The sequence below is a fragment of the Epinephelus lanceolatus genome, chromosome 22 (genome assembly GCF_041903045.1).
Source record: "Epinephelus lanceolatus isolate andai-2023 chromosome 22, ASM4190304v1, whole genome shotgun sequence".
NCBI classification, from domain to species: domain Eukaryota; kingdom Metazoa; phylum Chordata; class Actinopteri; order Perciformes; family Serranidae; genus Epinephelus; species Epinephelus lanceolatus.
Genome location: NC_135755.1, coordinates 17,387,982 through 17,401,960, shown reverse-complemented (window position 1 = coordinate 17,401,960; position 13,979 = coordinate 17,387,982). Strand labels below are relative to the sequence as shown.

Below are 13,979 nucleotides of genomic sequence, written 5' to 3'. Positions count from 1 at the left end.
CAGCCGTATACAGTCTCATTAGCATCATAACAAGAGGGAGTATATGCAGATGCTCACGTTGCTACTGTAAATAATGAGTCTAAATCCGTTCTTTAAAGGGTAACTTTGGTATTTTTTTAACCTTGGCCCAAATTCCCTGTGTTTCTCTGTCTAAATGACTAATGGGAACAACAACTTTTGAAATGGGTCCAGTACTGAGGGGGAGGGCTGCGGAAACAGGCTGCAACGTAACCACTTGGGGCATGATGTCAATGTACGTCCACTGAATGTGCTTGTTTTGCCACTGACAGGCTCAGATTGTTACAGTGAGTGTCTGACAGCATTATGGAAGGGATCCCTACTGAGATAGACCTTTTTGTTAAAGAGTAAGATCCTTTATGTTTAATTAGAAACAGCCCCAAAATTGCAATCACCAAACACACCACACGGAGCCATCCGTAAGTCTGTCTCTGGTAATTTTGTCATTGTTAAACACATTTTATTTAAAATCGAGACAAAAAAAACAAAACAATACTGAACAAAATTCTTAAAACATTCAGCCTCTAGTACCTGCAGTCCGGTGACTTCTGTGCCAGTCCAGATGCGCTATTGGTAAGTCCTGCAAGCCAGGCCCCGCCCCTTTGCTGTGGCTCAGTCAAGCGCTGGTCGGCCAGGACGCTCGCCATGAGCTGTCTGTGCTTGTCGATGCTCAGAGGAACTGCCTGAGGAAGAACAGTGTGCACACTGTAAGAATTCTGTAAAGGACTCATATACAATCACTGGCCACTTTATTAGGTACACCTTGCTAGTACCAGGTTGGACCCCTTTTGCCTCCAGAACTGCCTTAATTCTTGGTAGCACAGATTCAACAAGGTGCTGGAAACATTCCTCAGAGATTTTGGTCCGTATTGACATGATAGCATCACACACATCCCAAAGGTGCTCTATTGGATTGAGATCTGGTGACTGTGGAGGCCATTGGAGTACAGTGAACTCATTGTCATGTTCAGAAAACCAGTTCGAGATGATCTGAGCCATTCTGGTGCTCAGTTTGAACTTCATCTTTGTCTACATGCCTAAATTCATTGAGTTGCTGCCACGTGAACAGGTGTACCTAATAAAGTGGCCAATGAGTGCATATACTACCTATTAAACCCACAAAACAGGCAGTGTTGCTGTAAGAGACATGAAAGAGTATCAACTTCTGTACCTTGATGTTGTCTGGCATCGGCTCCGAGTCCATAGACTGCAGTGCTTCTCCGAGGAGTGCGAGGGCGCTCTCACAACGCTCTGTCAGACTCTCCAGGCTCTGAAGGTAAAAAAAAATAGGGAAGGAATCAGTGATTTTGAGACTTTTTTTGTTTTACTTATGACATCAAATTAACATCAAACACAAACAGTAAGTAAAGCAGACTCAGATTTGTGTATGAAATTGCAGGAAATCCCGTCTTTCTTTTCCTTTTTTTCTAAGTCCATGAGAGAGGTCAGAGAGAGGGCGAGGGACAGGAAAATGTTTTCATCTGTTTGGATAAAGCAATATAAACTGTCTACGGGAAAAGCCATTAAGAGCCCATAAGATTCTTCTCAGACCCTCTCCCCTCGATTTATCCTCCACGCCCAGTTCATCAAGAATCTTTGAAATCATCGACCACCATGGGACAGATGCTCTTTCCAGCCAACATCCACTTAAGTGTCCTTCCTCCTCTCCAAACTCTAACTTTTCCTACTTGCCTCCTTCATTTTTTGCAGTAATATCTTAATCTTAAGGTTCACAAAAAGCTGTGATACGTCACACTGAAAGCTATTTGTGTGTATGTATAACAGTCAGACTGTGAGGCAACAACCACTCTGTGAAGGAATACTGAATTCATACAAATAACTAAATCTGAATAATTTGCAAAAGCATAGATATCAGTCCATCTTAAATGCCTCAAGTATCATTTTCTGCTCAATTTCCTCAAAACCACTTAAACACACGCTCAGGTCAGTAAATCAGTTCGCCTCAGCTGAGTGGACCTACCATGGAAAAGTTTAAGAAAAAATAAAAAAATTATAGAGTGTGTAGAAATTTAGGAGAAAGAAATAAGAAGAAAGGAAGTTATTTTATCTGACCAGACAAAAAGCAGCAGATTCTCACCAGTCTGAAGGCCAGCCAGTCTGAGTGACAGTGGGTGAAGTCTCCGTCCATCTCTTTGGGCAGCTGCTGTTTATCAACATATTGCTGAAGGACCCCTGTACCTCGCACCGAGTGGATCTGGACAGGAAAGGACAGGGATACAAATTAATGGCAGGCAGTGGTGCCTCCAAGACTAAAACAACTGTTGGCCCCCAAAGGCCAAAAAATAAGTGGAGGCTGACAATACTGTCTTTAAGAGGCATTGGTATGCTCAGTTTTTAAACTAGTAGTGGTATCTTGTGAAACTAGACAATCGATAGGGCACCCATTGGTACCATTATAGCTTGTTGGGAAGAGAGCTAAATAAAGCTCTGAATTTAGGCTAAATTTTGGTGAGGGACCTGGCATGGTCACTTTCAGAGGGGTCCCCTGAACTCTCACCTCAAGTTATCTCAATGAAAATGGGTTCTATGGGTACCCAGTAGTCTCCCCTAAACTTGAGAAGGCTTGTTCCCAACAAACATTTTCACACAAGTACACAAATCAGCTTCACTATAACTCGCAGCATTCACAGACAAACACTTGTCTTTATCTGGACACATTTTCCCCACAAATACAACATGCTAATGTTTTTAGCACAAGCCTATGGCATTTTACATTGTATAAATTAGCCTAGCAGCTAGCGGACTTTTCCTCTACTCATATGAAGCCAGGGACAACAGCAGCATTTAACAAAGGTAACGCTACAAAATTCGGCTCCATTACAACTCACAAGGTTCACCGACAAAACAACTGTCTTATACTAAACACATTTTCCAAACAAATATAACATGCTAACGTTATTAGCACAAGCCCTATGGCATTTTACATTGTATAAATTAGCCTAGTGATTCGCAGACTTTTCCTCTACTCATATGAAGCCAGGGACAACAGCAACATTTAACAAAGGTAACGCTACAAAATTCAGCTCCATTACAGCTCAAAAGGTTCACTGACAAAACAACTGTCTAATACTAAACACGTTTTCCAAACAAATATAACATGCTAACATTATCAAATAAAAGCTGTATATTTGTCTTTTATTGACAACTGGCCAATCTAAAGAACAATGAATCGCCTAAGATGTACATACAGATACATAACGTATCAAAACAGGGTTGTTGTGGGACTCAAAATCTGAACTGAGCCAGTATAAGTCTATGCACATCAGATGATTAGTAACAATATCTGTAAAGTAAGAAACCAAATTGTGTTAGCAAATTCCTGAAATCAGTTATGCATTTCGGTTTTGGTGTGCCACCCAAAGATTTTCATTGGCTCCATCTGGCCACCCCTATGAAAAACTTCTGGAGGCGCCACTGCAGATGGTAGAAACACAAATGTGTAAAAAAAATAAAGAGATTTTGGAAAATTAGGCAAAAACATAAGGTATGAGAAGATCCTGCAAAAGCCTTGAGCGTATAAACTCTCATCTAAGAGCTTTAGTGTTTGCAAATGTCTCTGTTTTATAAAGACTTAACAAAGCTGATAATATTTTGCACTCATGGCGACAGATAAATGCTCCCCCGCCTTGATTTGGAGAGCCTTTTTTTTCAGCTTTCTTAAGAAGAAAGAGCTGAGAAAGCAAAAACATTTGTTGCTCTTTGCATCATCTCCATTTTGTTAATTTATCTGCAGCGATAAAAATAATTGCAACCAAACAACAAAATGGACCGAGGAATGCAGCTGCAACAGCTGTTAACATCTTTTGGGTGGGATTTCCCTTTAATGTGCAACGTTTTATCGCTGCCAGGTTGTGATACAAACCACATGGCAACAAACAATTTCTCATGCGTGTGTGGAAGACAGATCTCTACGGATCGATGCAAAGCAATGAGCTGAAATGCAGGTAGAATAAGAGTTATTTGCAAACTGTGGATATGCCAAATGTATGGAAAAAAGGTTGTGAATGTGCGCTCCGGCTAACAGCAGCTGACATCCATCGCATTATAGCATGGAACAGACACAAAGCACAGTGTATGAAACGTTATTTCCTCTTGAACGTTCTACATTTCATACCCGAGCTGTTATCCCTGCTGTTGCGAGGGCCAGCTTTTATTTTCCGAATGTTTCCCACACAGTTCCATGTGGGTGTTCTACCTGTGCTTTAACATTTAGACATACAAATAAAAGTAATAAAATTAACCATGAGCTAAAAGGAAATGAACAGCGCTGTGCCGTGTGTGTGCCGGATCATAAACTGTAAATGCGATTTGTATGACCTCACCTCTGCTCCTTCCACGTTAAAAGAAAGGGAGTCCTGCTGCTCCTCCACCAAAACCAGAACAGATCCGAGACCGCCAGGAACCAACACCTGGAATACACAAAAAACACACATACACCCAGAAACACATGTGCTTGAGCTACTTCATCACATCTGCAGGCAAATTAGAGCAACAAAAGCAAACATTTAGCACATTTGGCTAAACAACATTTTTTTTTTTCCTGGCTGACCTGGAACAATTTAAGCGCAGAGAGGCAGAGGTTGGAGGGCGGGGAGCGTCTGCTGTCCATTAACACCGTGAGACCTTTTTCTTTGGCTGCAGGCCTGATGAGGATGGATGGAGAGAGAATGGAGGGTTTAAACAGGAGCAGTAGTTAGAAGAGAAGAGTTATAATCTAAAACGAGACACCTGGAATGTAAAAAATGAAAGGGCAGCTCTTACAAAATGATACCATGAGACTTGAACTCATTACACTCTTCAGAATAAACGTGCTGACAAGAATCATATAGGGTTCTTTGGCTCGTCCTTTCGGCAGTATTTCTTCAGCCTTTCCTCAAACAAAGCTTGTCTCCCTCTTGTGATCAACAGCCACATAACGAGAAGGAAGACCACGAAATGTTCGATGTTCTCCACTGACCGACCAGCCGATTACAACCACGCCTACATATAAAGGGTACTGTGTGCAGTGGAAACAGTAGGGTCTAGGTACCATATATGAAGGGGTACCTTTGGTTCCACAGGTACCATACCGAAAGTGTTTGGTGGAAACGGGGCTATAGGGGAACCTGTTTTGGTTTTTCATAGAACCTTTTACAAAGATGCCACCTGGAACCCTCGCAGAGCGTTTCACTTAGAAACAAGCAAAGTGCTACACCTAAAACCATCAGTGAAAGGTTCCACCCAGAACCCCCTATCAGACATTCAAAGAACAAAGAACCCATCAATCGCATAATTACAGCGAATTAATTACTACTTTTACTTAAAGATCTGTACTTCCTCCACCTCTGCATTAGCTTAAAATCATGTGTGGACAGCCTCTAATTGAACATGATTTCTCATCTGGACAGTCAATGTCCAGAGCGATGACTCGCCAGGCGATATCTTCTTGGCCATTGTCTTTATAATGACAGGATAGTGGGTCGTTAAGCTCAGGATATTTCTCCACCTCAGTAATGAGTCTCTCCTCATCCATTCTTCATCTCACACGAGACAAGGCAACAGCTACAGAGTTCTCATTGCATCAATGGTGAGGAGAGGAGATGAGCTGCCATAGGAGCAGAGAAAAAGAGCTGCCACGGGAGTTGATATGTAGAAGAAGAGAGTGAGTGGGGCAGCGAGGTTGGAAATAAGACATTAAGTGCTGTGGGGCTGCACATTCAGGAGCACTGACACGTGTCTTGCCACTACTGTTGGGTTGTACATTGAAAATAATGGGAGTGGGGTTTTTTTTTTGAGGTGCTAAACGTAACTAAATCCATCCATGGGTTTCTACCAAGATCCCTTTAAAAGTCCAAGGGTTTCATCTGCAACCCACTCAGGAGGGCTACAAAAGTATCAGTTGACTACAATACCCATAGATCTCCCTCACTGATCATGGTTTTAGTCTAAGAGGTTGATGTGGGGCCAAAGGAACCACGTCCAGCAACCTCGGGCTTCATAAGGTCCCAAAAGGGCCGTAGCTGATGTGGTCCAGAGTAACCCACAACTCTCATGGTTCATAATCATGTTTTAGAGGGTGGGAATTTCATAGAATTACTACCACAGCCTTTACTGTTTCAACCTTTACTGTTGCAGTTGGGTTGGGCCTCAAATGATAGTAAATATATCAGCTGTGGCAGAACACAAATAAAATGAACTGATTAAGGGGGTTTCTGATACATCTACATTTGGAAATACCATTTGAAACTTTGAGAAAAAGCCATCAGTTCATCAAACCTTTAAGAACTCTTTCTTCCAAAGTGTTTTTGGAAGAAATGGGTTCTTAAATGAACCATTAGTCTTACAAAGCCTTAAAGAACCCTTTCTTCAAAAGTGTTCTTCAGAAGCAAATGGTCCTCTCCCTTTGGGTAGAAACCTTAAGTAACCCATTTTTCTTGTGTATAGTACTTATTCGAGGGCAGTTAGGGGTCATGTATGTTTTACAGACATTACCCTTCATATAATTTCTTTCCAAACCTGCTGTGGAACTTTTGTTCAGACTTGCCGTGAGCAACAGACAGACGGTGACTGTGCCAGGTAAACTGGAATGCTGAAAGACGGTTGTTAAATTGACTTTCAATCAGTCTGTTATGGCTTACTCAGCCTTTTGGCACACAGGGTGTATTCTTAGCCCCACCTTTTGCTTCATTTGGCAAAGTCAGCAAAAAGCAAGTCAGGTCAAATGTATTTATGGAGCACTTTTGGTTGAACGGGTTTATAAATGAGCGGCATAACAAGAAACAAATGACACAAGTCCAAATATAAACTTAATTTGCTAATCATAGATTTTACGACATAAGTACAGTAATGATTTTTAAAGGTCCCGTATTATGCTCAATTTCAGGTTCATACTTGTATTTGGGGTTTCTACGAGAATGTTTAAATGCTTAAAAAAACATTATCTTCCTAATACTGTCTGCCTGAATATACCTGTATCCAAAAGCTATTTATGCCAGGTGTGGCGCCATAAGGCAGTTTAGTGCATAGGACAAAATGATTGTGGACAACGTTTTCTTACAGTGCGTAAAAGACGACATGACATGAAGTTTGCGTTGGTTTGGATCGTAATACGTTTTTGGTGTTAAAGTGTAGTAATGGGAATACGATAAGAATAAATCGGTCGGTAGTGGACCGTGCAAATTGTAATTTTGGAAGGACTTGGCCTGTCACTTTGTTTCTTTTATTTTTATATTCTCAATTAACCTCGTTTAACCTTTTCCCTGCCTGGTGTGAGGACTATGGCTCATCAGTAAAGGAACCAGAACACAAGTCAACTCTGAGACACCTTACAGACTAAGTGGCCTAGGAACTTTGGTATGCTGAAAAAGCCACTATACCATCTGACTGAAATGCTCCGTTGTGGCGCCTGTCTCTTTAAGTCCCCTCCTGAACTGCTCTGATTGGTCAGTGTTTCTGGGTCTTTCACATCTGTGCTCTCTGCACTCTTACTGCAGGGGGAAATGACAACCAGCACTGTAGTTGCACTTTCTATCTTCACTTGAACTGCAGTGCTCAGCAACAGCTTGGATCCATCCATGTTTACTTCCTGTCAGCTGATGTCATCCACATACACTGCAAAACATTCCAACAGGAAGTACAAAGGGACGGCAGTAGCTCAGTCCATAGGGACTTGGGTTGAGAACTGGAAGGTTGCCAGTTCAGGATCAAATATGGAGTGTGGACTGGTAGCAATAGAGGTGCCAGTTCCCCTCCCGGGCACTGCCTAGGTGCCCTTCAGCAAGGCGCCAAGCTCCCAACTGCTCGGAGCAGCCCCCACACTCTGATATCTCTTTATTTAGTGCATGTGTGTGTGTGTTTTCTGGCCTGTCTGTGAAAAAAAATGGATTTCCCCTCAGGGATTAATAAAGTATGTCTTCTTCCTCATCTTCTTCTTCTTCTTCATTTAGAAAGTTTTTTTAGGTTTGAAATGGTCTATACAGTCTAACTGTGACATCACAACTTCCCTCAAGTATTGATGGCTCGTTTAAAGGCACAGCTCCTGAATACGGACTGTGTGCACTGGTCTGAGTTTTTATGTAGCACCTATACCTGCTTTACATTCAACAGACATAGAAATCTGACTTTTTACAGTAGGGACTGTTAAGAGTGTAAAAGCAGAGGATGAATCTGAGGACAACAATGAGATAATGAGCCCTGTAAGGTCTGCTGAATTTACAAGCCTTAATTCCCTGATGATATCTAGATACTTACAATTAAGGGACGTCGAAAACAAACTATTAAACTCACTTACCGAGTGATTTTGTGGTAGCAGGCCAAGACCCGAGCCATCTCCTCCTCAGAGAAGTTCTCCTCTGATGCATCCGTCTCCGTGACAACCAGAGCACGTCCCAACCTGTCCACTGTACCTGTGGTGGGGAAGCATCATATTACGCATTGACAGGGAAGGCCAAGAGAAAGTTTAGTCAACTACATTGGTTTATTTGTTTTGGGGTTTTCTTCCTGTAAGCTTGTCAGTTTCATCCACCTCTATTAAAAAGGGTAAACTAGCTACATTTCCAATAATGCTTCCCATAATGCTTTGGGGGATGAAAGCAGGAAGTAAAAAGTTGCCATAAAGCTAGTGAGTTAGCTGTGGGCTACACCTTAAGCTCTGTTTTTTGCATATATATGTTTACATTTTATAAAATTTGTACCATGACAACTTGTGCAGAATTAGCTATTAACAGTTTGCACGGTTAGCATGGATGTACAGATATAAACTTGTGGGTTACTTTTAATACTAAAGGAAACTTCCGGACATGATGTAAACTTAAAAGGGGTGTCTTTTTTTCTAGGATATCTGAGTGGATTTATGGACTTTTATATGTGATGGACATTGAAGATATTGATATACCAAGAGAATGAAGTCACACTGAATCTAACAGTATGTGTATAATGTATGTATGTTCAGATTTGTCTGATTTGTGACTCAGAAAAGAAGTGCGATTTTTGATGTAAAATTGTGCTAATCAGATGGTAAGAGGTAAGGACCTACTAGCCTACCAATGTGTCATACTGGACAACAACAAAAACAACAACAAAGTCATATTTCTACAAGACTAACTGTCCAATTTGAGGTTTGAGCCGAATTCTAACTAGCATAACAAAAATCCAGAAAAGGAACTTGCCTGTTAACTTCAGCTTCCCTGACTGGAGAAGCTCTGTGTCCAGTTCCCTCAGCAGAGGAGGATCTTTAGACGTAACACCATTGAGTTGGTCAGGACATGTCTCTCCTGTCCCTGCCTCCTCATTAGAGTGGTTAAGTAAGGATGTGCCTGATTGGCCGTTGCAGACAGGCAAAGATTCGGCATCTTTCTCTGTTGAGGGATGCAAAAGTTAAAGAAAACACTCTATGGGATATTTTAGGGACCTTTAGTTCATGCATTATCACCAAGTTTCCTTCAGACCTGCTCTGCTTTTCCTTGTGTCTTCTGTCCCCTCATTTGTTGGAGGCGGTACTCCATCGGGTTCGTCTGCCTGATTTCTTTGTTCAGACTGGTTCTCCTCTGTGATTGACAGCTTTGTCAAGTCAGAGGAGGTAGTGGGACTTGGCTGAGTAGCTTTTCCCTGCTGTTTTGATCCCTTCTGGTGTCCACGGCCACCAGACCTAGCCCTCCCTTTGGCCCCCTTTCCCTTCCTTTTTCTCCTATAGACAAAGCACAGGAAGGTACTAATGAGGTGCAACAGACAGTTAATAATTTGTATCACTTTAGAAATCACTTTGTTTGGACATAATGTCCCTCAGAAGGTGTCTTTTGTACCACTGGTTTCAAGTCTATATGTGTGTGACTTCAAACAATCTATATGTCGTGTGCAGAGTTTGCACCAAAGTGTGACTTATCTGTACTTTCATATGGAAGTGTGAAAAAGAAAACAAATAAGAAGGAGGAGTGTCTGTAAGAAATACAACACTACCTTGGTGCTCTGAATCCTGCAGTTTTAACTTCCTTTCCTCTGGGACAAACTCTGTCCTCCGTCTTCCCATCATCCCTTTCCTCCGTCACCTTTGGGTTGGAGGAATTCTTAAGTTTAGATCCACTGTTGGTAATTTCCCCACTTTCTAAAACTCCAGTAAACAGTCCCTCTGGTGCGTCTGATGTTGGGGTGGTGGCATCACTGTCTCCACTCAGTGGTTTATCTGTATCCTCAAAAACAGAGTCTGAATGAGATCCGTGATCTGAATGGCCCTCTATAACGTGCCCGACTTTGTGGATCGTCAAGTCAGGGATTTCATTCGTGGCCAAACTTTCGCCGCTCTCAGAGTCTTTACCTCTATGATTGTCTCTACACGGTGGCGTGAGGCCGTTGCTATCTCTCTCCTTGCCCACGCCAGGCCTCCTTTCTTTGAATGGGCCGTCAAAATAAAGCCGGTGGCTTTCCAGGCCCTCAGAGTCTCTGCTTGTTTTATCTCCTTCATCAGAGTCGTGGACAGATGAGGAGTAACACCGCCTCCCTCTGCCAGGTTCAGGGACTTCTGGTTGAGGCTGAGGTGGTAAAACATCACCTTTTGGGGTAACCATGTCTCTTTTGGCACCAAGGACAGCTCGAAAGCTTCCTGACCCTTCCAGCTTTCCATATCCCCAAGCTCTCCCCTTCCGAAGTTTGATGGCTTTCCCTCGCCTGCACAGAGGCAAAGTCTTGGTCTTACAAATTCCATGCATCTCCAGGTACCTCTGCCTTGTGTCAACCCCTCCATCGGGGCCCAATCTGGGCTCCAGCAGCTCCACATAGTCCCCATCCAGCTGAGGGTGCCTCGTCGTCCGCCCGAGCCCGTCTTCGCTGCGCCTTCGTCGAGAAAGCCCAGGTTCAGAGTCCAAACCGTCTGGTGGTAAACCATCATCTTCCTCCTCATCCCAGGACCAGGAGTCAAGTTCCCCAGAGGATGAGCCACCCCAGCCCCCGAGGCTGCTGCCCCCCTCACTGGGAAGGCGGTCGGAGCCCTCGTGGCTGGACATCAAGCCCAGCTCTTCGGAAGGGTCGTGGATGAATTTTGGGTAGACAACTTCCTTCCACGGGAGTCGAACCACACCATCACATGTACTAACCAGGCAGGTGTCAAGTCCTCCTCCAACTGTGCAAAGATGAGAGAGAACTATGTCAAGCTCATGTTCACAGAGGGTACACATTAGGCAGAAAGGGGTCCTCATATTTAATAAGAGGAGGTACCACCATAAGCTACATGAAAACCAAATGTGTAAACTTTTGCTGCCCTTCTGTAGCTCTAATTTTGGGTTATTCTCACTATTCACCACCTGCTGACGCCCATAAATATCTCCTTTGTTGTTGCCCTTCCACATGCCATCCCTTGGTCATAAACGTCTTCTAGCCATCTGTTTCTCTTCCCCTGATTTAAGTGTGGTCTTCTTCACGGTCATTACTGACTAGCTAAACCACAACATGTTAATCATTTTCACTTTAACACCTGATTACAAGCGTAAATGTGGCTTAAACCCTAAGAGAAACATCAGTGGAGACTTTTCCAGACTCTTAAAGCTCATTTATACTTCTTTTACTTACAAGTAAAGTAAAGTGGATAAGCCTGTTTCAAAAGTTGTAAATGTCACTGCCTTCATACTTTCATGCTTCTTTTATGTTGGCATTGATACAGCCAATAGATGGCACTAGAGGGCAGGGTCAAACGTTCCAGACAACAACAAACAAGTTGGCAGTGGAGGGGGTCGTAATAATGTACCTTTTAACAGAGGCAGTGTTGTAGACAGTGGTGGTCTGTGAGGCCATTAAATACATAGCAACATGTGAACGGACGATTCTTTTCACTATATTTCAGTTCAGTCAGGAACATTTTAGTCTAAGAAAATATTGTTTCCTTTTGCAGTATTACATTTGGCAGTATGGCTCTGTTCTGGGCCCCTCTGCCTTTCCTCGGGCCTAAGCAGAAAGCCTCTTCCACGCACCTATGTGGAAAGCCTAAGGCAGAGAGAGCACATCTCTCTGCCCTTCCATGTGCAAACGAGGAAAGCCTGAGGCAGAGAGAGCACACCTCTCTGCCCTTCCATGTGCCTACATGGAAAACCTAAGGCAGGGAGAGCAGCAGCAAAGACCCCCGGGAACAGAGCTGAGCTTGACATCATGTCCTGCCTAAACTAACACTATGCTCAATATTTGTTCCATTCCGCCATTTTTTAACTGCCTTCGTTCTCTCCTACGGTTGTATCTTGCTTGAATTACGCTGTAATGCCCTCTTGATTTTTCGATGGTACTTCTCCCTTGTGTCCTTATCCATAAGCTTTCAGAAAATATGCAAATAGCGGACAGAATGAATGCAGAGTATATGTGTCTAAGGTTAAACATAACCTAAAAAACTGAATAATACTAACAATTTATGTTCACAAACAAAGTGAAAGAATTAAATGTCACAGGAAGTTGACTTTTTACCTTCTCTCTTGTGCCCCCGTTCTTTGTTGACGCTGTGGAGCCACTCAGTGGTGAACACAAGGGGGTGCTGTGACTCGGGTACCAAAATTTCCTGAACGGTGCGTCCCCCAGGGGCCAGACATTTTAGTGCCAGGCGAGGGCAGCGCGTAGAGAAGGGCACCACCTGCAGGTAGAAGTCATTACTGCGCAGGATCCTCCAGTCCAAGGTTGAGAGCTGTACGACCACTTTCTCGCCTAAACACAGAGGCCAGCCGGAGTGAAGGAACAGGCAGCCCAGGTACTGAGACTGTGATGACAAGAAGAAGAAGAAGAAGAAAGGGAGCGTGTTGAATGTGTAGATACAAAATCAAACCATCTGCATGACACTAAATCCTCTCTCTGCACCTCTTTACGTCGTGTAGTGTGCTCTCTGCCCTTTAGAAATGTCGCCTTTAGAGTTCCCTCCTGCCACAAACTATCCTGTTTAATGCTCACACACAATCTTGCACTCCCATTCACAAGCCATAGCGCACATGAGCCAGTTGGAGCTTGTCTGCATGGTTGTGTTTGGCATTCAGTTGAGTCGAATTTCTAGAACTGATAACGCACCAGTCAACACTATTCACTAGCTAAACTGGCCAAAAGCCAGTGCCACATACAAATGTCAGACATGTGACTCACACAGTGTTTTCCAGTGCTTAGCTGGCATGACACAGTGAGAAGACTCTGGATAGCTGCAGAGAGTTAGTGCGAGTCAGACAGAAACATGCAGATGACCGGCTCTTCACAACAGCCAGCCACTGTTGAAAGAGTCCACTGTTTCATTAGAGGAAAACACATTAGGTAAGGCTGAGAAAACCAATCTAAATCCAGCAAGCGAAGCAACACGGGTCTAAATATAGAAAATCCCACACTTACTCAAGAACTGTGTGGATTTAGGTGAAGGACAGAAGGCCCCTAGTGTGATCAGCTGATCTATTAAGAAAAAAATACCGTATTCCATCTGCTGTTCCCGTCTTAATCAATCCTGTGTCAGATCTATATCCTCTCCCTCGCAGTCTGCACTATAAAACTCATCCAGAGCCTCTCTCTGCTGTTCCCAGCCACGTCTAATCGACTCGGGGCTGCTCCCCCTCCCCCCTCCATGCCCTTCAGACTCACGAGACATGATCAAATTATATTCTTTACTCGACCTCCTCCATCTTCCCTTTTCTACCTCTGTCCCCTATTCAGTTTCTTTCCTTTAAGTCCTCCCTGTTGCTCTACTGAAGCAAAGTTTCAGGGCAAGCAACAGTCTGATATCAGTCAGGGTGGGTATTGAAGAGCATGTGTGACTTTTCCCCTCTTAAAAAGTTTGTCTGCCCTGAGTCACTCCACATTCTGTAACTCCCTGCGTCCTCTGGCCCTCCTCCTACTCCTACCCTCAATGTACCCCAGTGTTTGCTCCGTCCTCCTCGCCTCCCGTTTCACCAAAAAAAATTTCCTCAATCAGTCCACTATAGTCTGCAACCTCCAGCATCTTCTCTTTTTTCGTACGCACGCACGCA

At 43.4% G+C, this 13,979-nt stretch overlaps 1 protein-coding gene across 1 annotated transcript in view; it reads right to left on the bottom strand.

Annotated features, from left to right (window-relative positions):
* Positions 1-13,979, bottom strand: part of arhgef40 (Rho guanine nucleotide exchange factor (GEF) 40) — a 69,488-nt gene that overhangs the window by 36,566 nt on the left and 18,943 nt on the right. The window contains exons 4-13 of the mRNA XM_033610010.2: positions 12,454-12,739; positions 9,973-11,128; positions 9,465-9,703; positions 9,186-9,374; positions 8,309-8,423; positions 4,589-4,682; positions 4,362-4,448; positions 2,117-2,233; positions 1,190-1,288; positions 550-701 (exon numbers count right to left, since the gene is read on the bottom strand). Coding sequence (XP_033465901.1) covers positions 550-701; positions 1,190-1,288; positions 2,117-2,233; positions 4,362-4,448; positions 4,589-4,682; positions 8,309-8,423; positions 9,186-9,374; positions 9,465-9,703; positions 9,973-11,128; positions 12,454-12,739 — 2,534 coding nt within the window. The remainder of the gene's footprint in view (positions 1-549; positions 702-1,189; positions 1,289-2,116; positions 2,234-4,361; positions 4,449-4,588; positions 4,683-8,308; positions 8,424-9,185; positions 9,375-9,464; positions 9,704-9,972; positions 11,129-12,453; positions 12,740-13,979) is intronic.